At 38.6% G+C, this 22,655-nt stretch overlaps 2 protein-coding genes across 2 annotated transcripts; both read right to left on the bottom strand.

Annotated features, from left to right (window-relative positions):
- Positions 1-5,505: 5,505 nt before the first annotated feature.
- On the bottom strand, positions 5,506-14,243 carry LOC146318315 (zeta-crystallin-like). The gene is made up of 8 exons (XM_084732802.1): positions 14,092-14,243; positions 12,315-12,464; positions 8,975-9,138; positions 7,922-7,973; positions 7,640-7,789; positions 6,335-6,436; positions 6,085-6,180; positions 5,506-5,770 (listed from the first exon to the last, which is right to left on the bottom strand). Exons 1-8 carry the CDS (start codon positions 14,191-14,193, stop codon positions 5,606-5,608), a joined length of 981 nt encoding a protein of 326 aa, XP_084588928.1. The 5' UTR covers positions 14,194-14,243; the 3' UTR covers positions 5,506-5,605.
- A 2,324-nt stretch (positions 14,244-16,567) lies between these two features.
- On the bottom strand, positions 16,568-21,708 carry LOC146318314 (zeta-crystallin-like). The gene is made up of 8 exons (XM_084732801.1): positions 21,534-21,708; positions 20,497-20,649; positions 20,064-20,227; positions 19,227-19,278; positions 18,989-19,138; positions 18,290-18,391; positions 18,022-18,117; positions 16,568-16,966 (listed from the first exon to the last, which is right to left on the bottom strand). Exons 1-8 carry the CDS (start codon positions 21,639-21,641, stop codon positions 16,805-16,807), a joined length of 987 nt encoding a protein of 328 aa, XP_084588927.1. The 5' UTR covers positions 21,642-21,708; the 3' UTR covers positions 16,568-16,804.
- Between the last annotated feature and the right edge of the window lie 947 nt (positions 21,709-22,655).

The following is a 22,655-nucleotide window of genomic DNA, read 5'->3' as shown; positions in this document are numbered from 1 at the left end:
ACCTACACAACCTTGTCACATTATAAAACACAATTAGCTTGTACAAGGTGAAGAAATAATGCATACATATCTTGCAAGAGTTTCGCAAATCAAGGGTTCCCTTCTAGATACAGACGTTTGTTCCTCATGGGTCTCTCCTGCAAATTGATTGGACGCTGTCAGGCTGGTTCAAGCAAAGTGGATCTTGGGAATTAAGTGTCAACTTGCTGGGAATGAACAGTGTTAATGTTAGTTGGTTCAGGAAATGAAGGATGTGAATGGATTCCTGGGTTCATACTTTTTAAATAACGTACTTTTTAATCTTTGGGCTTGGGGGAAGGTTTGAAGTATTTTCACGTTAAAAGGCTCAAGTCAAAGTCAAGTCCGGAGTTACTGGTGTTAAAGTCCAAGTCAAGTTGCAAGTCTTTTTTGATTTTGTCAGATCAAGTTATCAGATTTGTGACTGTAGTCCAAGTCTACACCTCTGCTGTATTTAAAATGCAATGAACCCTGACTACTGTTCTTTATTTTTAATTACAAAAATCATACAAAACTCTATAAGTTAGGTAATGACAATATACCACTTTTTAATGTCCGGTACTGATCAATATGGCAACTCTGAGTGTCTATCGATGCTGACACGTCTTATTTCCCTCAACAAACCTGTTAATAATATATTTATATGGATGTACTTTGTTTAAGCTTACCATCTAAAACCATCATGCTCACACTGAAACAAATATACGGCCACAACATAACTCAGTTATGTAATACAGCTGCTTCCTTTTATTTAAACTTTTTCACACTGAACTTTTAGCAGCAGTTTTGATTGATCAGCACCATTCAAACATTCAAAACTTTTCTATTTTTTTACGATATACTATACAGTAATTTGTGCCGATATCGAACAGATACTGATACTGAGTAACATATCGACACATCTGTAGTATATGTTCCATGTGTTCGTCAAAAAATGATGTCATGACCCATTAATAAATGGTCTTTGGTATGAGCGCAGTAACATTGAGGAATAGATTCATTTGGGCATGTGAATTTAGTTTGTAAAAATTCAAAGAATCTGACTCTTCTTCAGGTTGCTTGGGGCCCTCTGGAGCCCCATCAGGGCCCTCAGCCTCAGTCCTTGGACCAAAGTCTGTAAACATCTCTGATGGTTCTCCGGTGTGCCTGCTGTAATGTTTGTTCACTTTTTGTTCTGAGTTGCTAGGCAAACAAACAGTGATAAATGTGTTGGCGATGAACCGCGTGTGTGTGTCGTCAGGGGAGGTGGAGGTTGTCCCCAGAGGATGCTGACTGATGGATGACAGCCAGACATTGTAGCAGGATGAGGCCTATCATGTTTCTGCTGAAGCTCTTTTCCTAATGGACTTTCCTTTAGTCAGCTGCCCTCTTTAATGACCAAATATGACTGACTCCACTACAGCGATGCTTCCACGAAATCCATAAACCTGAGTGGATCGACAGAACGTGAACATGAACAACCAGAGAACCACAGAAACAGACCATGATGGTGGTATAAGCTGAGAGCAGTTTCACCTCAAAATGTTTATTTGAGTAATCATCGCTACAAATCTAACACAGGCACCTCCATTGAATCAGTCACATACATCACGGTCATTGTGCATCTCTTTGTAGTCACTTTTGTCCCTCTGTAGTCAGTATGAGTCTCTTGCTTCTCTTTGTGGCAATTTGAGTCTATTTGTAGTTGTTTTGTGTCTCTTTGTAGTTGTTTTGTGTCTCTTTGTACTGCTGTAAGTCTCTGTAAGACAGACTTCCTATCTGTTTGGTGACACCTGAAGTTACTCACCATGATCCCAGATTCATATTATATGTTTACAGTCTATTTATAATTATAATCATAAATGATGCAGCCTGAAGTTAAACACTTAAAGCTGACTGCCACACATGTGATTCACTCATCCAAAGCTTTCCAAAATTAGCTATTTAGTAGTCATGTACCTCTGTGTCTGTCTTTTTTGACTGGTTTACATCAGAGTCTTCCAAATTTTATTCATTTTTTTTCTGAGGACCCAGTTTTCAAAACTGACAAACCATCACAACCAAATTCACAATAAAACTTATCAATAAATCTCGGGAAGTTTGTGTGTGCATAAATGAACATTTTTTTTTACTGCCTTTTCCGTATCATCTTATATTATGATAACTTGTTATTGAAAACATATAGGCATGTTAAATACTTCTTAAAGGAGAAATGAAGGCATTTCAGCTGCATTAACAGGCCATCTCACTTTTTTTATTTCTTCTGATCAGGAAAACAATATAAAACATTTTAGCTTATTCATAAATAAGACAAAATAAGTGCCCTTTGGTGGAATTAACAAGCTCTCGAAAAACAATATACAAATTTTTAATGTTTTTTAAAAGATATGCTGCAGATATAAATCTTCAATTTGCAGAATTTCCTCCATTTCCTCATGAACCCAGTGACTGGGAATGCCTGGACTGATCTAGGTTTGCTGTCACTTAGTCATAATTTATTTTAATTTTTTAAGGTTATGCATGCATAATATCAACTGATGTATTTGTATTAGGTATAAGGTATTTCAAAAGCATGAAGACTGGGTAAAAATACATGACCGTCCCTAAGTTTGCTGACTAATAATCATGCTTTCATGTAATTAATCAAATGACTACAAAGAAAATATATTAGACAGGGCAGTTCCACAGTTTGCCAGGTTGGAAATCCAGTCTTGATTTACATGAGATGTTTGAACTGAGAAATCCTCGTCTGTTAATGAAGTGCTGACTCACCCAAAACCACTTCATTAGTGTGGCTTTCACCGAAGGACATTAGTGTCATATTTCTATGTAGTCTACTAGGTGTTTTTAACATTTTACATTTCCCAATTAGGCCTAATATTAAAAGCAGTCATTTTTGTATATATTTTCCCCATATTGTTTGACTTTGGTCTAGTCCAAAACTAGTCCCTCACCCTGTGAACCAGTTTCATGCCACCTACTAGCTGACTGATCTCCAGCATCACTAAATATCTTCTCCCTTCATCCTGCAAGCTTGTGACTAAGCAGTTAAAATATTTCAGCAGGGGAACAATTAGACCCACAGCTGACTGACTAAACTTGTTTACTTTTTCCTGCAATTTCCTTTATTAGCTAAATGTTCTCTACCTGGATTTAGTTTCTGAACATCCACACACTTCTTCCTAAACCAAACAGAGTGCATATTCATTTAAGAACACATTACAAACTGCTTACCTCTTGAACAGAACCCAAAGGTCCACCCCTGCAGAACACATGGTACACTCTGCTCACATATTAATCCATAAGAATGATCTGTAGCTCTGCGTGGGACTGTCTGCTGTTGGGTGTCGGAGCTCCATCATCTCCTGGTTGCTGCAGTGCTGTAGCAGGTAGTGTGTAAATGTTTGTATCTTAAGTTACCTGGCCCTCTCTGGAGCATGCTCAGTAGAGCCAGCTGTCACCTGAGAGGCACAGATGTCCAGTGTGACTCAGTTTCCTGAGTCAGAGATGAGCCTTTAACTTCTCTCACCTTTATTCCTTTTCCCTTAATGTCAATATTGTTAACTAGGACTGTGACAAAAATAGTGCATTGCACAATAATAACATTGTTTTTATTTTCATGAACAATTTGCAGCAAATTAAGTATATTCAGTAATTAGAATTATTTGCTTAAAGGCATGATTGTATTTCTATTGCTAATCATCTATAACATTCCCAGTGAGTGTGACACATACCGTCTTATAATTAACTTCATGAATATCAGCAGTTTAATTAATTCCATACACTCAACTCAAGTGTTTGTATTTGTCAACATTAATCAGACTGAAAAATGTTTGGGCGCCTTCTTGATTCAATTAGCCACAGTGTACAGTAGAAAACTACGCACAGTGTATTATTTAATCTCATCTGAAACATCCACTTGAAACTGCACTAATTAAATGTTATATATTAAAAACTGACCTAATTACTATTAGTAATGTGAGCATTGCTGACAGGGATGACCCACAGAGAATTATCAGCCACAGTGTCTACAGAACAGTTCCTGTCCCGCAACTTTACTGTTTTAGTTCAGTCTCACCGCTCGCATCAGCAGGCAGCTGTTTCCAACACAACAGCTGTGATGAAACCACTGAACACAGCACCAAACAGCAGACAGACACAGTTAGCGACTAGCTGATGAACGTAGTGGAGCATTTAGCAGTGAAGAGTCAAATAGTTTTCTCAACCTGCTTGGTGACGACCAAAAACAGAGTAAAAAGAGGATGAATGACATGTGGCCAGAAACACAACTCCAAACAAATGCTAATGTTGCTCTGTGTTTGTTGGATATAAATTAGGGCTGAACAATTAATTGAAATTTAATCGAAATTGTGATATGGTCAACTGCAATTTTGATGCGGAATATTTGCGAAAAGTGAAATCTGTGTCAAAACAGCATTTTAAATTAAATACTGTGGTGCTGTGGAGGTGTCCTGGCAAACACGTCATTCTCCAGACTTCACAAAACATCTTTATTTAGAACAGAAGCCTGAAAAAAATAACACACCATAATCATTTTAATATGACTTTGAATCAAAATGAGAATAATGATGGAAAAATGACCCTTACCTCTAATATCACAATTGCAATATCAGTCAAAATAACTGCAATTAGATCTTTCTTCAAAATCGTTCAGCTCAAATATGGATGGATCCTTCGTAAGTCCCACCCATTTTTGCGCTGTTTTTTTCCAGTACTGTACCTGTTTCTTGTACGTACATATGCTATGTGCTAGACTCATCTATGTTGAAAAGAAAACCATATGAGTTTGCTAATGTCAGTACAATGCTAACTAACGGTTGAACTGGGAAGTTGGGATTACAACTGAAAAAACTGGCAATTTCAACTGGGTGGTCAGATTTCCGGAGGCGCTTCACCAACTTGACCTCAAAATCCAAGATTGCTTCTCCGTGCATCAGCAGTGAAAGTTATAGTAATACACTGTTTATTAGCACTTCACTTGTATACACAGTACTGTCCAACTTCTATCTGTGGACATGTCACTGTGGTGGTGGTACAAGCTACATAGTTAGCCTGTGCTAACTAATGATTGATGTACATTAGCTATTAACATTGGCTGACTTAAGATATGACTATATCTGGTGCTTTTACAGGTGACCCAGCAACATCTATTAACCATCTTTAAAATTTGATTTTCTTCTCAACATAGACTAGCTTAGCATGTAGCATATCTAAGTACAGGAAACAGGAAAGGAAGAAGTTTACCAAGGTCCCAAAAGGATTGGGACTTAGGAAGTGTCAATTGTTTTATCAGCAAACAAACTTTATTATTTATTAAGTTAATATTGTGTTTTCACAATGTTCTACTGGACTCAAGTGGTAAAAAAAAAACAAAACAATTAATGCAGCTTTAAAAATGACATGAATTTAATGTTTTTATTATTCTTGTGCCTTCATTCACTACAACACGATTCAAGATCATTTTCCATGATTATTTTACACTTAATGAAATCATGTTAATCATCGTTTGTTTTTTGTAGCAGCTCTTCAAAAGGCTCCCATTTATGAAAACTCTACTTGTTGACCTTTGACCTGTGATATGATCACATCATTTCATGGTCAGGACTATCTTCCCAGCAGCTCCGGGAGACTCTATGATGTCATGGTGGGCCTGGGCAGCCTTCTCAAGAGGGTAGTTTGAACCGACGACTGGACACAGCCAACCAGCTTCCATCCCTGCGAAGAGCAGCGCTGCACACTCCTTATTCTCCTCCTGAGAGAGGACAGGAAGAGGTGCACAACATTTCTTTTTACTTAACTAACTGGAACATCATATAAGGTTTTCTTGACTCAGTTATTGTTGATTATACTATCACGTGATCATTGTTAGCATTGGCAGGGTCTAACTTTAGCTCACTGCATCTAGTTGCGTTAAGTCCAATTCAACCCCACCAGCAGCTGATACATACAACAACTTATTCAGTTGTCATTCATGTTGGTCACACACAGCTCCATAGTGTGTGTGTGGGCTTTGAAATCTATCTATCTATCTAAACCATGGCCTTATGTGATGTTGCTGCTTTGTACCGGTGTAGCGTTGAAAACAAGCACTCCTGTGACGCTGCTCTCTTTAACCATGATGTCTGCTGGGTTGATCTCTACGGAGCCTCTGGAGCCGATGATCTAAAGAAGCAGACAGATGAAAAGGTACGTAGACATGTACAGGAATGAGCTTGACTGGGATGCAACTGCTGCTGATATCATGAAACATGATGTCATCCAGAGCAAAATGACTCCTGGCGGTGAGGTAAAGACCCTGGACTGTAGTTCTACTGACCACAACACGTCCTCCTCTGGCCATCATCTGGAGGTCTTTACTGAGGTTGGTATTTGCCAGCATCTCCACTATCACATCTACGCCTCTGCCTCCTGTGGCTTCCTGGAACACACACACACACACACACACACACACACACACACACACACACACACACACACACACACACACACATATTGACAAGAAATAAGAAACAAAGAATAAATTCTTGGTGATTTTCTCCCTGTTTTAAAACAAATATCTTTTGTCTGCTCCTTACTTTTTCAAAAAAGCCTTGTTACTTTAGTTTTAATGCATTTCAGGGGAGTTATTGATTTTCTTTTTTATTTTGCATCATTGCAAGCTGCCTCACCAACATCAAGATTTCAGCCTAAGTAGATGGGACAATATCACTTAGAACAGATGATTTCTTGGTGTGTCCGTCAGTGAATAACGTGCAGAACAGATGCAACATGACATAAATGACGTAACAAGACGGAAAAAGATGAAAAACAACATAGGAGAGGTGACAAGACATAACAAGATGAAAAAGGTGCGTATATCAAAATTAAAAATGATGACAAAAAAACAACGTAAAGCACAAAAAGCAACGTAAAAGATGTAACAAGGCAAACAAGCCATAATAAGATGTAATGGATGTAAAAAGACAGAAAACGATGTAGTAAGATGACAAACAACCTAAAAGACTTAACAAGACAGAAAGGAAATAAGATGAAAAATCACATAAAAGATGTAACAAGATGACAAACAATATAAAAGACATAAGCTAAAAAAAACATAACCACACAAAACAGACAGAGAGGGAGAGTCGACCACTGAAGAAGGTGAGGTTCAGTTAACTTTACATAAAAGAGGGTGACTTTGTGGGTGTGGCTCTCCCTCTCTCTCCTGGCCACCAGAACACCTCACCACTTGTCATCCATCAACTCATCAGCCCAGCAGTATTTAAGCCCTGGTTTTTCATCCACTCACTGCCTGATCATTCCTGCTACCAAGTTTCATCCTGGTGTTTTTGACTTAACAACTAGCTTTTGTTTCTCTGTACCCAAAGCATCACCTTTAACCAACCAGTCTGCCTGCCCGTCTCTCTGGCAGCCACACTCACCAGATCATTTCAAGCTCTGGCCTTGTCTGCCCGCCATCCATCCGTCATTCATCTACGTTTTAAAATAAAGCCCTGCGCTGATCATCTTAACACTGTCTCCGTCCTGCTTCTGGGTTCACCTGTTAAACGAAACTGTGTGTGTGTGTGTGTGTGTGTGTGTGTGTGTGTGTGTGTGTGTGTGTGTGTGTGTGTGTGTATACCATGATTCTGTCTGTGTAGCCCTCTTCTCTGTGATTGAAGGCCAGGTGAGCTCCATTTTTGAGAACCATCTTCATTCCCTCCGGCGTCCCTGCCGTCCCCAACACCCTGAGACCCAGAGCACGGGACAACTGGCACACTGCCATGCCAGTCTAAACACACACACACACACACAAACACATGTGATGCAGATGTGGACACCATTTACATTTTTTTATGTACTGTACATACCATGGTGTACTATAGAAAGAAGAGAAAGACAAAAACAGAGACAATAAATGCACCCCTCCACTGGCTCCATGGATGAGGACAGTTTCTCCAGCCTTGGCGTGGGCTCTGAAACACACACCAGTTTAACACATTTTAGTCAGACCTCAATGTAATTAACTAGCTTGGGTAAAGGGTAAGTCTGGTGTTTTCTGTAGTTTCCTTAGTGTAAACAAATTCCATGAAAAGACTGAAAGCAGTGAGTGTTGGTGTGTTTCTCAGTGCTCTCTGACTTCCTCACTCAGCCCCAAGACCTCTGACAAAACTATAAAGACAGTTCATAAGTTCACAGCACACACTGATGCACCAAAATATTTACATATATTACACAATGCAATATTTAAAGGTACTACGCTATGAAGTGAACTGCAGTCAGGATCTTGCACATGAAGAAATAAAGTTCATAACTAGGACCATAAAGAGTTCTTTAGCTTGTCCCCATAGGAGAACTATTTTTGGTTTCTGGTAGAACGTTTTTAATGTTCCATTTGGAACCCTTTCAGAGAGTTCTGCTATCTGTCCATCAGGTACTTGGTACTCTTATCAAACTGGCTTTAACATTTAATGACATCTTTATGACAAGTCCACTTTAACTGAAGTCTGTGGAATTATTCATGACACTATTACAAAAGAATCTGACAGTGAAATGAAACTAAATGACATTGTTATGGCAAGTCTAAAATGTACAACTTTACTTGAGGTCAAGGGAAATATTCATGACACACTTATAACGGTCTTATGACAGCTAGGGTTAAAACCAACAACAGGTGACAGTTCAATGTAATGTTAAAACATAAAGCTAAATGCTCTCTTTGAGTGTGATAATGTCAACTTGTCATAACAAAGACATTAATGTCAATTTTTCATAAAGACATCTCAAACAATGTCAGCTTTGCATTACAAATGAAACAATTGACAAATTAACACTCAAGTCATAAACATTCATTAAAAACTCCTTCATGGTCATGACAGGTGTCAAGACATGGTTATAACAGTGTAATGACAGTCTTATGCTGGATTCCGACCTGTAACACCTCCTGAAAAAGTTAACCAAAGTGGTGAGGTCTTACTTGTGAACCAGAGCTCTGTAGGCAGAGAAGTAAGGGATCCCTATGGCTGCACCCTGGGTGAAGTCTAAGGCGTCGGGCAGTTTGTGGACACACTCATCAGCTGCTACAGTGTACTCTGCATAACCTCCACTAACTGTGGCTGTGGTGAACACACGGTCTCCTGCCTGGAAAACACACACGCACAATTATATACCTCCCATTATATCATTCACGCTTGAGAATTGGGACAAAACAGTATTTTGAGCAGGTTTTGATTTTTATTCTTCAGTCATGCTTGAAAATATATTTTAAAAGATCAAACTCTTGGCTATTAAACCTCATAGGAGGCCAACCTCTTACTGATTACATTTTTTATTAAATGTAATGTCACCTGGAAACAGAGCTACTGTATGTGTGTGTGCACTGAAGGTGGTATTTGACTGTGTAAATCATTACATGGTGTTCACTGTGTGTGTATTGGAGGCGGGTGTTCATGTCAGTGTGTGAGAGACAGAAGGACAGAGAGTAAAGTATTCAAAGGCAGAGCTGTCAAAAGCACACACATTCTTTACTCAATTAGAAGAACAAATACTTGTGCAAAAAAAAAAAAAAGACATGCTGTAGACATGCTGAATCAACTTTTACTCTAGTAAGAGTGAAAAAGTGCAGGTTCTGAAATGTACCCAAAGCATAAGAAACTGATCATGACAGGTCAGTGCAAAGCATTTGAAATCTACATGTTGTATTATAACTATGAATAATGGCTGCCCTCTACTGGTGGAAACCTGGTTATTGCAATTGAATTGTGCTATTGGCTGATCTGGAGGCATGTGATGAATATGGCGGCAGCTTTCGTAGCAGCTTTCCCAGTAACCCCGCTCCCCCTAACCCAGTGGCAGCTGGTCAATAGAGGGCGCTAGACCACTGCCCCACATCTCCTAGAACTTCAGTGAAAAAGACTTAATTACTTTGAAACATATATTGTATTTTTTTTTAAATGAGCAAGGATAATATTATGTAATTAGTGAGTAAAGTGCATAATCTGCAGTAAAATGAGTTGTTAAAATTGTTTTACATTGTTTGTAGTTACTGGTCACTTGTCACATGTTTACAGCTCAGGGTGCAAATTTTTTTTTGCCCATTGACTCTCACTATAAGTTGTACATGTCCTCTTTAATCCTCTCAATGCAAGAGATAGGAGGTTGATGGGGCGCACAGAACCTGCTCCCTCAGCTTTCATCTGAACGCTGCTGCTGCTGGTTTATACATCATCAACCTCTGGGTGGCAGCAGAGAGCAACTGGCTCCATCTACATCTGACAATATGAGAATGGAGTCAAACAAATCAGTGAAGTCACTAGAAACAAGGTGTTTTAGAAGGAGAACATTAGAAGAAAAGCTCAGATTTAAAGAACCTGGACCTGATCAGCCCAACTTCATAAACCAACACTGATCAGAGGAAGATGATAAACTCTCTGAGGAGAACACAGAGACAGTGGAACTCTGCAACAGCTGGACAACAAACACCTCACACACTGGTACCAGGTGATCTTCAGAGAGGTGAGCCGTGATGGCTTAAGTATTCAGAACCTTCACTTCAGTAAAAGCACTAACACCACACTGTAACACAAGCAAAAGCCCTCCACTAAAAACCTTACTTGAGTAAAAGTATGTAAACATTATCAGCTGTTCTCAGTATGAAAAGTAAAAGTAACCACTGTGCAGTAAAATGTTCCGTCAGTAACTAGTAACTGTACCTGTCAGCTAAATGTAGTGGAGTAAAAAAGTTGAGCAGAACTATAAAGTGGCATAAAATGGATGTAATGGAGAAATTCTACTTAAGTACAGATACTTGAGTAAATGTACTTAGTTACATTCCCCCACTGGAGATGATAGAAGCTGAATGTGTAGTGTTGGTCTGTTACAAACTTTGAAATATTTTGAAGAAAAGTGGGCGACACACCTTAAAGCACTTGATATAAACTTTGAAAAGACATTTAACCAGAGAGCCACTGAGAAATCTGCATCTCTCAAGGATAGTTTTTTTGTACAAAAAGTAGATTTAAAGCCACAAGATTGCAGTTTTAAATGTATAACACCATATTTTTATTTATTTATTCTTAAATTGTTATTTTGTCATATGTTTTAGTGTGTTCATAATTTTCTTGCATTGTCTGAAGGTTTGTGTTTATCAGATTTCTTTCACACTTATTGATGTACTTTTTGCTGACTTCAGTCTTTCAGCATAATAAATTGTAGCATAAAATATAATTATTATAAAGGATTTGCAGTAATTTAAATACCTTAACTTATGTTAAAGTTCCATTAAGCTATTAAAATTATTCATTCAGCTCAGCAAATACGGTCTTTTCACACATTAAAATAGACTGGTGTGATACTTTAACATGTTTCCCTGATTTTATATTAATGATCACATGATAAATACGTGGGTTTCAGCACAGCAGTGAAGTTAGTTTTATGTTGGAAATATGAGTAGACAGGTGGATCTAGTGGCCCGAGCCTGGTAGAATGATTCCTGTCCCATCCCATTCCCATCAACCCACAGTCGACACACGACATTACACACATTTTTACATATAAATAAAGTGACCTATTACTTTATTATTATGATTTCATATACAAATGGTATGGATGTGTTTTATAGTGACTGTCACAGCTCCAGCAGACTCTCTGTGTTCCAGCACAGACACAGACAGTAGATGGTAGATAGATAGATAGCAGCTGCTGATGGCTGGTTAGCTCAGGTGCTCCTCCTCCCTGCCTAACCATAACCCGCCTCAGTTCCTTTTCTTTCTTTTTTTTTTTTTTTTTTTTTTTTTTTTTTAATGTTTTAGCAATTTTCAAAATTATGCCATTGGTGGAGTTAGTCTCAGATCTGGGGGTGAAATTCCACTTTAAATGTGCTCTCTATATAAATTGGGACTGGATTTCGATACTTAACCAAAAAAATTGAATGTACATTGAATGTTGAAGTAATCTGATTGGCTGTAGCTCCTGACGCTGGTCTGATTCACTGAAGGCCTCTGGATTGTTTTTTTTTTTCTCACCCTAATGGTGACATTTGACCATGTAAGCACTTTCAGTAGCTAGGGTGTGTCTTATATAACAAGTCAATGCCTGTGTTTCAACATGATTGTTGATCTTGAGGGCTGAATCTATTTTCCTCCTCTAAGCCGGTGTTATAATAAGTAATAACACACTACAATCAGACAGCTGGAGAACATACATTAACACATGTTTCAATGACATTATAAAGAATGCTGCATGTTTTTATAAGCAAAATAAAGTAAATATAGTATGTATCCAACTGTAATTCTGTCTTTAGTGTTTGTTAATCAGACCTTCACTGCTGTGACTCCTTCTCCAGTAGCTTCCACCACTCCAGCCACGTCTGTGCCCGGGGTGTACGGCAGGGGGGGCCTGGCGTACGTCCCAGCACGTATGTAAGTGTCCACAGGGTTCACTCCACAGGCATGGACACGAATCAACACCTGCAAAACATGATGAGTGGTGGATGTGGATGAAGACACAGTTCAAATCATATATTGATCCACAGGGAAAAACATTACAGGTGCTCCCATTCAGGAATAGAAATATATATAAGCACAGAGAAATAATGTGACATAGAAAATAGAAATAATAAGTATGTAAAATATGTGCATTATACTAGGATACATTATAACAATATATATATAGAAACTGAAGATGTGTAAAAGTATGTATGCTACTATATACAATAGCAGTCAAATGTTTGAACTTCTCTTTGAGCCTCAATTCAATATCTTTTCTTTATTTTTACTATTTTTCTACACTGCAGATTCATACTGAAGACATGGAAACTATGAGATGTGGAGTTATATGGAATTATGCAGTAAATAAAAATGTAAAAGAAACAAAAAAAAAAACAAAACAAGGCATAATATGTTTTTGCTTCTTAAGAATTTTAAGACTCACAGTGTTCTGCACTTGCAATCAAAGATTTATTGACATCACTGTTATTACATTTTTGCAGAGGAGAGTGTGCAAGAGTCTTTTTGCTTTTAATTGTTGACCTACACACCTGTCAACCTAAAAGTGTGCAATAGGTTTTGCTCTTTGATATTTTAGGTTCTTCAAAGTAGCCACTTTCAGTGTTGCCAGATTGGATTGATGATTCCCAGCCTAAAAGTTGCTCAAAATATACCCAAATTGATGAAAAAACACCCAAATACTATCTAGAATAAAGAATACAAATTAACTCATAAACAATTTCAATAGCAGTGTGGTGCATAACAATTTTTCAGTATGACTTAATATTAAAACAATAATTTACATGTTCACATGTGGGCTTGCAGATAGGTTACATTGTACAATGCAGCTACATAATATTTGTCTTTTCTGTGCTCTGCCTTATAAATATAGAAAAATAAAGGAACAACAAAAATAATCTAACTTCGTCAAGTGCTACAAGCCTGAGAGAGAATTTAAGTGCACCAACCACATATAAACGCATGAAGAGGGTGAAAGTGAAGTCCACACAATCCAATGCCATTAAAAAGCCAATTAAATAATGAAGTTGTAATTTTACAAGCGTTATTATGTTATAATGTAAGGACTGATTTGATTGCCACAGAAAAAAGTCATATGAATGTTCAGCTGAGTCATTCGATGTGTTCACATGACTTAAGTAAACATTTCATAAATATATTTTTAACATGCTGTAATTTTTAATGCATTTAAAAACCAACCTAACTCTAAACCCACCCAAATTAAGCCATTTTTAACCCGCACAATGTAACCTAAAGCAGCCCAGCTGGGCGGAAAAACTGTCCGATCTGGCAACACGGGCCACCTTTTACTTTGATGACAGATTTCCTCATTACTAAGAGATTATGAACCATTTCTTATTACAAAAAAAAAGAAAACACTGAATGAGAAATGTGTCCAAAGGTTTGACTGATACTGTATACAACAGTGTACATGAACAATAAAAATAAACAATAATGCTGATTCTGGATGAATGATAGTATCTTGTATAGTTTTGTGTAAATTTTACCGATACAGAAGAATGATCTATAAAAGCTGGAGGGTGAAGTTCTGTCTGATGCAGCCTGTTGAATGTGTGACGGTCTGTCTTACCTGTCTGTGTCCCGGATGAGGGACAGTCACATCGGATCGCAGTTTGAGCACCGACGGATCTCCAAACTCACTGACCCTGACGGCTCTCATCAGCTCCAGCATGTCTGCACCCTGTGGATGAAGAGCCGACGGGTTTGGAAACTACAGAGAGGCGATATTTATTTCTCAGGAGGGTGAGAGCAAGACCCGCCCTCCTCTGTCTCTGATTGGCTTACCCTGATATTCTGGTTCATTTTACTTTGCAAACCTTTTCAACAAAATAACAAATAACCCAGACTGAAAACAAATACTCGAAAAATTAAGAATTCTTGAACCAACTTCAATCACAGAAAAAAGCATTATTTCAGGAAATAAATAGGGGAGGCTGGGGGCAGTTGCGACAGGGAGCAACTGCATATTACTCAATTGCTCCAATCAGAAAGCTGGAGTGATGGTACTTACTCTGCACATGTTCAGTAGGATTCTGGTAAGGAACAGGATCATTTCATCTCACCTTAACTTTTTTCAAATTTTTCTGTGATTTTCCAGTTTGTTTTTTATTGTTTGTTTGTTTTGTTTTTTACAGAACAGGGTGAACGTTCACAAATATGGTTTAGAAAAGCAAATCTGATGCCCTGTTGAGCTTCTCATAGGTTTGTTATATTGCAGGAGGCTTTACAATGAGGCACCAGTTAGCAGGTAGCTTAGCTAACACTAGCTAAAACAACACATGCAACTGCTACCAGCTAGCTTAACAATTCAGTCATATTTCAATGACTTCTTGAAACCATATTGAATGCTCCTGTATTTAACCTCTTCGACTGGATCTTTGTCAAGATGGACAGTTTCAAAGTCTATCCAGAGATACAAATGGCGGTGAGACGGGGCATGACCATGGCCATGGCCACCAGGTGTCCTCATAGTTTGACAGTCCAGTTCCCCTAAGATCCACACAATGGACAATTGCAGTCTATTATTGTTGCAATTTCTGCTTTGATAAAGAAGAAAGAAAAGACATTTTATTCCAGCACATCATCGTGTGTGTTAATCCAAACCATTTATTACTCTATATTACAGAAATATCTAAACACATCCTGATGATGTCACCCATCGCAGCTCATGTCCAAGAGCAAATGAAGCCATGATCCATGATCTTGGTGTCCAGTTTCCAGGCTTGTTAGAACATTAATTTTATACAGTGAATGTGCATCATTAAAAAACTGCCAATTCATGAATTATGTTGCAGATTGACTAGTCCAAACCAAACGTGAGACATCGGCCAGATGTGCAGATCATGTGTTGATCGGGCCAGGACCATATCTGTATGTCTACATGACGTGTACATCAGGCATCAATATCTGGACATCTGGGGGACAGGTGCGGAAAATCAACCTGACATTTGTGATTAAACAAATAAATAATGTGCATAATTCTGTTATATTATAGAGAAAGTGCAAGAGAGGTGCTAAATTAGGGTTAACCCTCCTGTGGAAGTCAACATTTATTCAACCCACTCAACCTCACCCAGTCTGTCATGATACCAAATGTCAAAACCTGGTGTCATTCTGTTCTGTCAGCCTTCCTTGAATAAATGAGTCTTTCTGTGAAATAATGTTTTTGGTTTGTACACACAGTCTCCATCAAGCAGATTAGATACTTCTCTGCTTTAATTACATTTTGTCTCCAGAAAGTGCTATTTCAGTTCAGTCCCTGTCATGAGTCAGAGCTCACAGGTACACTGAAGAACAGGCTGCCTGTGTGTGTCAGCAGGTACACTCGCCCCCTACTGGCAACAACAGAGAGCTGCACCTACCTCCTACTCTGTTTCCACTTGAAAAAAAAGGTGCACTCTCCTCACATCCACCTCACTGTAGATCATTTGAAATTCAGCACAGTTCAACATTACATCTCTGTTAATATGATACTGGCTTTGTGCCTCTTAGAAATAATGCAAGGTGCTAAATGGGGAAAATAACAAAATGTCCAATAAATATAAAAAGCTGCTCCTAGAAAAAAGCTATGATGTATTCATGTACTTAAATTGACCCTATAGTTGTACGTTTTTGCTCACTCAGATTTTTTTTATTTAGCTTACCATTATTTAACCATGTAAATCAACTGAGAACCAGTTCTCATCTAAAATAAACAATCTGGCCAAGCAGCAGTGACAGTCAGTGGTACCAATATCTGGTCTGGCCCACAGACAATATCCTCTCTTTTAGTAGTTTATCTTGTTTTGTTAACCTTCCATTTACTTTTTATCTACCGTTTGGAGTGTATGAGATTACAGTGACTCAGCGGTCTACACTGTGACTAAAGGGTTGGTCAGTGTAACAGATCACAGTGACTCAGCAACTTGCTACAATCAGCACAGAGGTCAAAGTCACAGCTGTTATATTGGTATTTCTATTGCTAATCCTCAGTAACAATCACAGTGAGTGCAACACATACAGTTGTACAATTTGCTTCAGGAATATCATGTTTATTCACTTCATGTGTCTGCTCGATGCATATCAACAGTTTTTTGCCAGTGCACCTCATTTTTCAGAGGAGAATATGTTAATACTGTTTTCAGAATGTTCTGCTGCCCCCAAGTGGCTAAAAAAATCAGTTAATACAACTTTAAAGATGACATTAATTTTATGTTACTGTACTCTAGTCACACTCTATTCTCCCCTTTATGAAGAGTCAAAACCGTACTTGTTGACCTTTGATCTGTGATAAGATCACGTCATCATATGGTCAGGACCATCTTCCCAGCAGCCCCGGGAGACTCAATGATGTCATGGTGGGCCTGGGCAGCCTGGTCGAGTGGATACTTCGGACCGACGACTGGACGCAGCCAGCCAGCTTCCATTCCTGCGAAGAGCAGCGCCGCACACTCCTTATTCTCCTCCTGAGAGAGGGCAGGAAGAGGTGCACAGCATTTATTGTACTAGCTGTAGCTAGCAACAACAGAAGCTTTCCCTGTCCATTATTGTTGTAAATGCTGTCATGTGATTGGCAGGGTCTAAATTTAGCCAAGAGTCACATGAGATGATATCAGCTTATTCATTGGCTGGTGCATGCAGGTAGTTGCATTGTCAAGTCCATTTTAAAAGGATGGTTTGGTTGAATTATCAGGTTCTTATGGATAGTCAGTGTATTTGCCACAGTAGATGTACATGTTTGCATATGTCAAATGTTTTCACCACTTTACCTTGATATCAGACAGTCTCTTCTGATGGGAAACCTCAGCTATACGAGCCAAATATTACGCCCTCCAAACTAACTAAACTCCATGGGCAAAATCAGTAATTTTACCTCACAGATTGTGGAGGATGTTGGCCTACTGCTGCCTCGATCTGTTAGCTTGTTTGTGTTATTGTGTTACTTCTGTGTTTTAAAAGGATAGTTTGAATTCAACACAGTCACACAATAACACAAACTAAGAGAGTGAGGCAGCAGTAGAGCAACAACTACCCTTTTCAGCAAGACAAAATGAATAATTTTGCCTATGGAGTTTGGTTGGTATGGAGAGAGTGATATTTGTCTTATATAAGAACATTTCATGTCTAACTCACTCTAAAGAGGTGAAAATATAACATACACTTAAACTGATATTGTTTTTTTTCCGATGGAACTTTTTCAAGTGGCTAAAATACCTTTTGTTTCCGACCCTGTCCACAGCAGTACGTTGTTAAGCCTCCGTGCTGGTACCCCTCTCTGCTTCTCCTAGGCTGACTAGTGTAGCTTATACACTCACTATAGATAGGAACCTTATATAACCCCACTTCAGATAATCCGAAATACCCCTTTAATGTGTTATGATCAGCTGATACTCAAGTAACATACAGCTACGGTGCATGAAACTGTCACATGTGAATCATCGTTTAAAGTGTGTGCAGGCTTTTAAACACAGAAAAATGTATGTGTGTAAAACATGGCTTATGTGATGTCACTGCTTTGTACCGGTGCAGCGCTGAAGAGAGCCACTCCCACGATGCTGCTCTCTTTAGCCATCATATCTCTGGGGCTGATCTCTATGGAGCCTCTGGAGCCAACGATCTAAAAATACAGATGAAGGAGTATGTAGACATGTACAGGAATGATCTCCACTGGGATACAACTACTGTACAGAACTACAAACTAACTAATGTAACTGTAAGGTAGTGCAGTCCAGCTGTGATGGTGGGCTGTACTACAGAGCTACAGACATCTGGACTGTAGTTCTACTGACCGCAACATGTCCTCCATTGGCCACCATCTGGAGGTCTTTACTGAGGTTGACATTTGACAGCATCTCCACAACCACATCTACGCCTCTGCCTCCTGTGGCTTCCTGGAACACACACACACACACACACACACACACACACACACGCACACACATTAACACAACTCCATATCTCTGTAAGCACTACTAAAACACCCGACAAAACTACAACAGACTTTTTCTCCAGAAATAAGAAACAAGGAATAAAGATTATTAAGGCTGAGTTGCACTAAGCAGGATTAATTTTTAAACTGAATTAAATCATGACTTAACTTTATAACTAGCAAACAATGACATGTTTTGCTAACCTTTCAGAAAGCTAGCAATGTAGCTCTGTTTTTTTTTTTGTTTTTTTTACTTTTTAGCTAGCTTGCAAACAATGTAAAGTTTTGTTAAGGAATACAGAGCAATCAGCTTCATTTTAAAGGCACAGTTCAACTCCACCTTCAGTTAACATGAGGGTGAGTGGATAATGACTGAAGTTTCATATTCGGGTGAACTATCCCTTTAAACCCAGTTTGGCTAATCTCTGATTCAAACTGATTTTAGATTAAGTAAATCTTTTTTGGTGCAACTCGTGGTGAGCTCCATGTTCCCTTCCTTCTGGTTGTTTGTGTGTTTGTGTGTGTGTGTGTGTGTGTGTGTGTGCGTGTGTGTGTATACCATTATTTTGTCTGTGTAGCCCTGTTCTCTGTGATTAAAGGCCAGGTGAGCTCCGTTTTTGAGAACCATCTTCATTCCCTCTGGTGTACCTGCTGTCCCCAACACCCTGAGACCCAGAGCACGGGACAACTGGCACGATGCCACACCAACCTTAACACACACACAAACACAAGTGTTGCAGATGTGGACACCATTTACATTTTTTTATGCAATTAGAAAGAAGAGAAATGAAACGCACCCCTCCACTGGCTCCATGGACGAGGACCGTCTCTCCAGGCTTGGCGTGGGTTCTGAAACACACCAGTTTGTCAAATTTTAGTCAATACATCTGTGATTAAATGGCCTGAGGAAAGGGTAAGATTGAATGTGTTAATGTGTCTCTCTCTCTTTTTTTTTTAAGATTATTTTTGGGCTTTTTGCCTTTTAATCACAGTGACAGCTGAAGACATGACAGGAAAGAGGGGTGAAGAGACAGTGGATGACATGCAGCAAACCAGCAGCCTCTGCAGAGGACTGACAGCCTCAGTACATCAGGCACACGCCATACCAACTGAGCTATAGGGGCGCCCCGTTAATGTGTCTCTTAATGCTTTCTGATTTCTTCACTTAGCCCCAAGATTTCTGCAAAAACCTATAAAAAAGTGAAATGTCATTATTCCCTGAGAAAGCTAGGCACTGTACTGTACAAGAGGAAGTAGTGCATTTGTTGGGGACTATTTTCAGCAGCAGATTAATGCACATTTGATGCTCCTGACTTAATAAAAAGCAGAATCATTTTTGCACACTTTTGGAAATAATACCAATATAACCAACAGACCAGAGAAACCAAAATGTTCATTACACTATGCAAAAGTGCTTGACAGATGGAACAAACTATAGAGTTGTTGTGCCCTGAAAGTGTTCTCCAACAGTGTTTAATCATTTAAAGGATACCGATTCACATTGATTTTAACATCATTTGAACTTGCTCAGTGTTAGCATTTCACACTAATAGTGAAGTTACACATTAAGTCTGAGAAAAGTAAGGCTGGAAATGAATAAAGTTAACCAAAGTGCTGCAGTGGTGAGGTCTTACTTGTGAACCAGAGCTCTGTAGGCAGTGAAGTAAGGGATCCCTATGGCTGCACCCTGGGTGAAGTCTAAGGCGTCGGGCAGTTTGTGGACACACTCATCAGCTGCTACAGTGTACTCTGCATAACCTCCACTAACTGTGGCTGTGGTGAACACACGGTCTCCCGCCTGGAAAACACACACGCACAATTATTTACACATGAAATGGCTAACCAGTTTTAACAGTGTCTGGTTTAAAGTACAGAGTCAGTGTTTAAGTTCCCAGTGCCCTTGCAGCAACAACTGCAGGACAGACAGTTGTACATGTACTAGTGTGTCTGAAGTGAATTTGTGCAGTGGTTTAGAGGAAGCTGCCACAGATGCCATATGTTTGTATAAGCAAAATAAAATGAATATACTATTTGTGTTACTGTGCATGCCCACAGTGCAGATCAGACCTTCACTGCAGTGACTCCTTCTCCAATAGTTTCCACCACTCCAGCTACGTCTGTGCCCGGGGTGTACGGCAGGGTGGGCTTACGGCTATATGTTCCAGCCCGGATGTAAGTTTCCACAGGGTTCACTCCACAGGCGTGGACACGAATCAACACCTGCAACAAAGAGACGGTGCGGATGTAGACACAGTTGAAAAACATTATGTAATAAGCCATAGACATGACTGATACTGGCTTTTTAGGTGCCAATTCTGATACCATTACTGAAGAATAAAATATATCAGCTAATACTTTTAATGGATAAAAATTCAAAATGACATCAGGGCACTCAAACAGTACACTTTCATGGGTATTTTTAATAGTTATAAATAGTTCTAAATTTAAAAAAAACAAAAAGAACAAGTTGAATTAAGATAAATGATAAAATATCCATAAAATGCTGCCTATAAAACTAAAAACAAAAAAAACAAAGATACAAACAAACAAAAAAAAAGATGCTCTGTAAAAATATCTGCCTTTAAAACAAAAACAAAACTAAATGTTCTGTAAAGGGCCAATAATATCGGCTGACCGATATATCAGTTATCTATACGTTTCTCGAGTTTAATTGTAATTATTCAGTGGCTGATTTTTTTACTCCTTATGAATGATAATATCTCGAGTTAATATCTCGTATAATATTCTAATTGAACAAATTGCACGTTTAGTACATTTTGGCAATAAAAAACAACAATTCAGTCACGCGAGGCATTTGAGAAAATGCACCAAAATAACAAATTGTGAAGTGAAGCAGTGTCAGATACAGCATATTAAATATGACCATCACATCCAGCGGTTCTGCACTAAACAAACTTCTGTGTAAAGTTACAGCGGGCCTGTTTGTACATTTTGCTGTTTAATGTGCGGTCAAATTCAAAGTAGCGCAGTAACTTTATAGCGTTTAGCGGTCGTACTGTTATATCCGCTCTTGAGCAATAAGGGAGTCGGTTTTTACTGTCTGTTCCTCCACTGTTCGTTCACCTTTAGTCTGTCTGTCTTACCTGTCTGTGTCCGGGCTGAGGGACAGGCACGTCTGAGCACAGTTTGAGCACCGACGGAGCTCCAAACTCACTGACTCTGATAGCTCTCATCAGCCTGCTGCCCGACATGTCTGCACAGTAAACACGCACCGTGGATGACAGTTTAAAAGACCTCCCTTCCGAGCTGGACAAAAAAAAAAAAAATTGGTCGTGTCTAAAAGGGAACTCCATACTTACAATAGATATCGCGAGAGTCATCAATTAAACCTAAATCATCATCTTTCCTAAATATAACAGATGTGTTTTTGTTCCTTCATATACTCAGATCTTTGTTCTCAGCGTTGTCACATTATAAAATATTATCAGTTTGTACAAGGTGCACAATAAAGAAACAACGCGTAAAATCTCGCGAGAGTTAAATCTGGGGTTCCCACTTAGACACGACCAAAAAAAGTTCTGTCAATGAGCGTGCAGAACGGTTGTAAGTGCATTAGCGCCTTCTTGTGGACCGGAGTACCGAAGCACTGCAGTTGCTTGGCCTGAAAAAGACAACAATGATGATACTACTACTACTACTACTACTACTACTACTACTACTCCTACTACTACTACTACTACTACTACTAATAATAATAATAATAATTCAATAACGAGAATATTTAATACACCTCACATGTTTTACAAAAAAGTAAGCACTGTTATTGTGAAATAGTGGAAACTCTCCATGTACTCATTGTACGATGCAATGATAATAATCTATGCACCATAATCAGTTTTAAATTTCTTTAACAAATAGAAATGGAAAGATATATTTTTTAATTAATTTAGTATTATTATTATTATTATTATTATTATTATTATTATTATTATTATTGTTGTTGTTGTTGTTGTTGTTGTTGTTGTTGTTGTTGTTGTTGCTGCTGCTGTTGTTGTTGTTATTAGTAGTAGTATTGAACAAATTGCACACGTCATACATTTTGACAAAAAAAGCATACAGTTCAAATCCAGACATACCAGGGAGGCAACCACAGGTGAGAAAAAAAATTAAACCATAGATGACACTACAAGACAGAGCAAAAATACGTATTTTGGATTTTTGAGTGAACTGTCCCTTTAATATACTGCTCATTTCTTTCGTGTTTT

Source organism: Lutjanus erythropterus, chromosome 12 (assembly GCF_056507025.1).
Source record: "Lutjanus erythropterus isolate fLutEry1 chromosome 12, fLutEry1.hap2, whole genome shotgun sequence".
In the NCBI taxonomy this organism is placed as follows: domain Eukaryota; kingdom Metazoa; phylum Chordata; class Actinopteri; order Lutjaniformes; family Lutjanidae; genus Lutjanus; species Lutjanus erythropterus.
Note: the sequence above shows the minus strand (reverse complement) of the source record. Positions and strands in the feature narration are given on the sequence as shown.

Excerpts from the sequence above, each read along its gene's own strand:
- LOC146318315 (XM_084732802.1), bottom strand. The coding sequence starts at position 14,193 with ATGCTGGAGCTGATGAGAGCCGTCAGGGTCAGTGAGTTTGGAGATCCG. Across the intron at positions 12,465-14,091 it reads CTCATCCGGGACACAGACAG|GTGTTGATTCGTGTCCATGC; the intron begins GTAAGACAGACC and ends CATGTTTTGCAG. Across the intron at positions 7,790-7,921 it reads TCCATGGAGCCAGTGGAGGG|ACTGGCATGGCAGTGTGCCA; the intron begins GTGCATTTATTG and ends GTGTGTGTTTAG.
- LOC146318314 (XM_084732801.1), bottom strand. The coding sequence starts at position 21,641 with ATGTCGGGCAGCAGGCTGATGAGAGCTATCAGAGTCAGTGAGTTTGGA. Across the intron at positions 20,650-21,533 it reads CTCAGCCCGGACACAGACAG|GTGTTGATTCGTGTCCACGC; the intron begins GTAAGACAGACA and ends TCTTTGTTGCAG. Across the intron at positions 20,228-20,496 it reads AAGGAGTCACTGCAGTGAAG|GCGGGAGACCGTGTGTTCAC; the intron begins GTCTGATCTGCA and ends TGTGTTTTCCAG.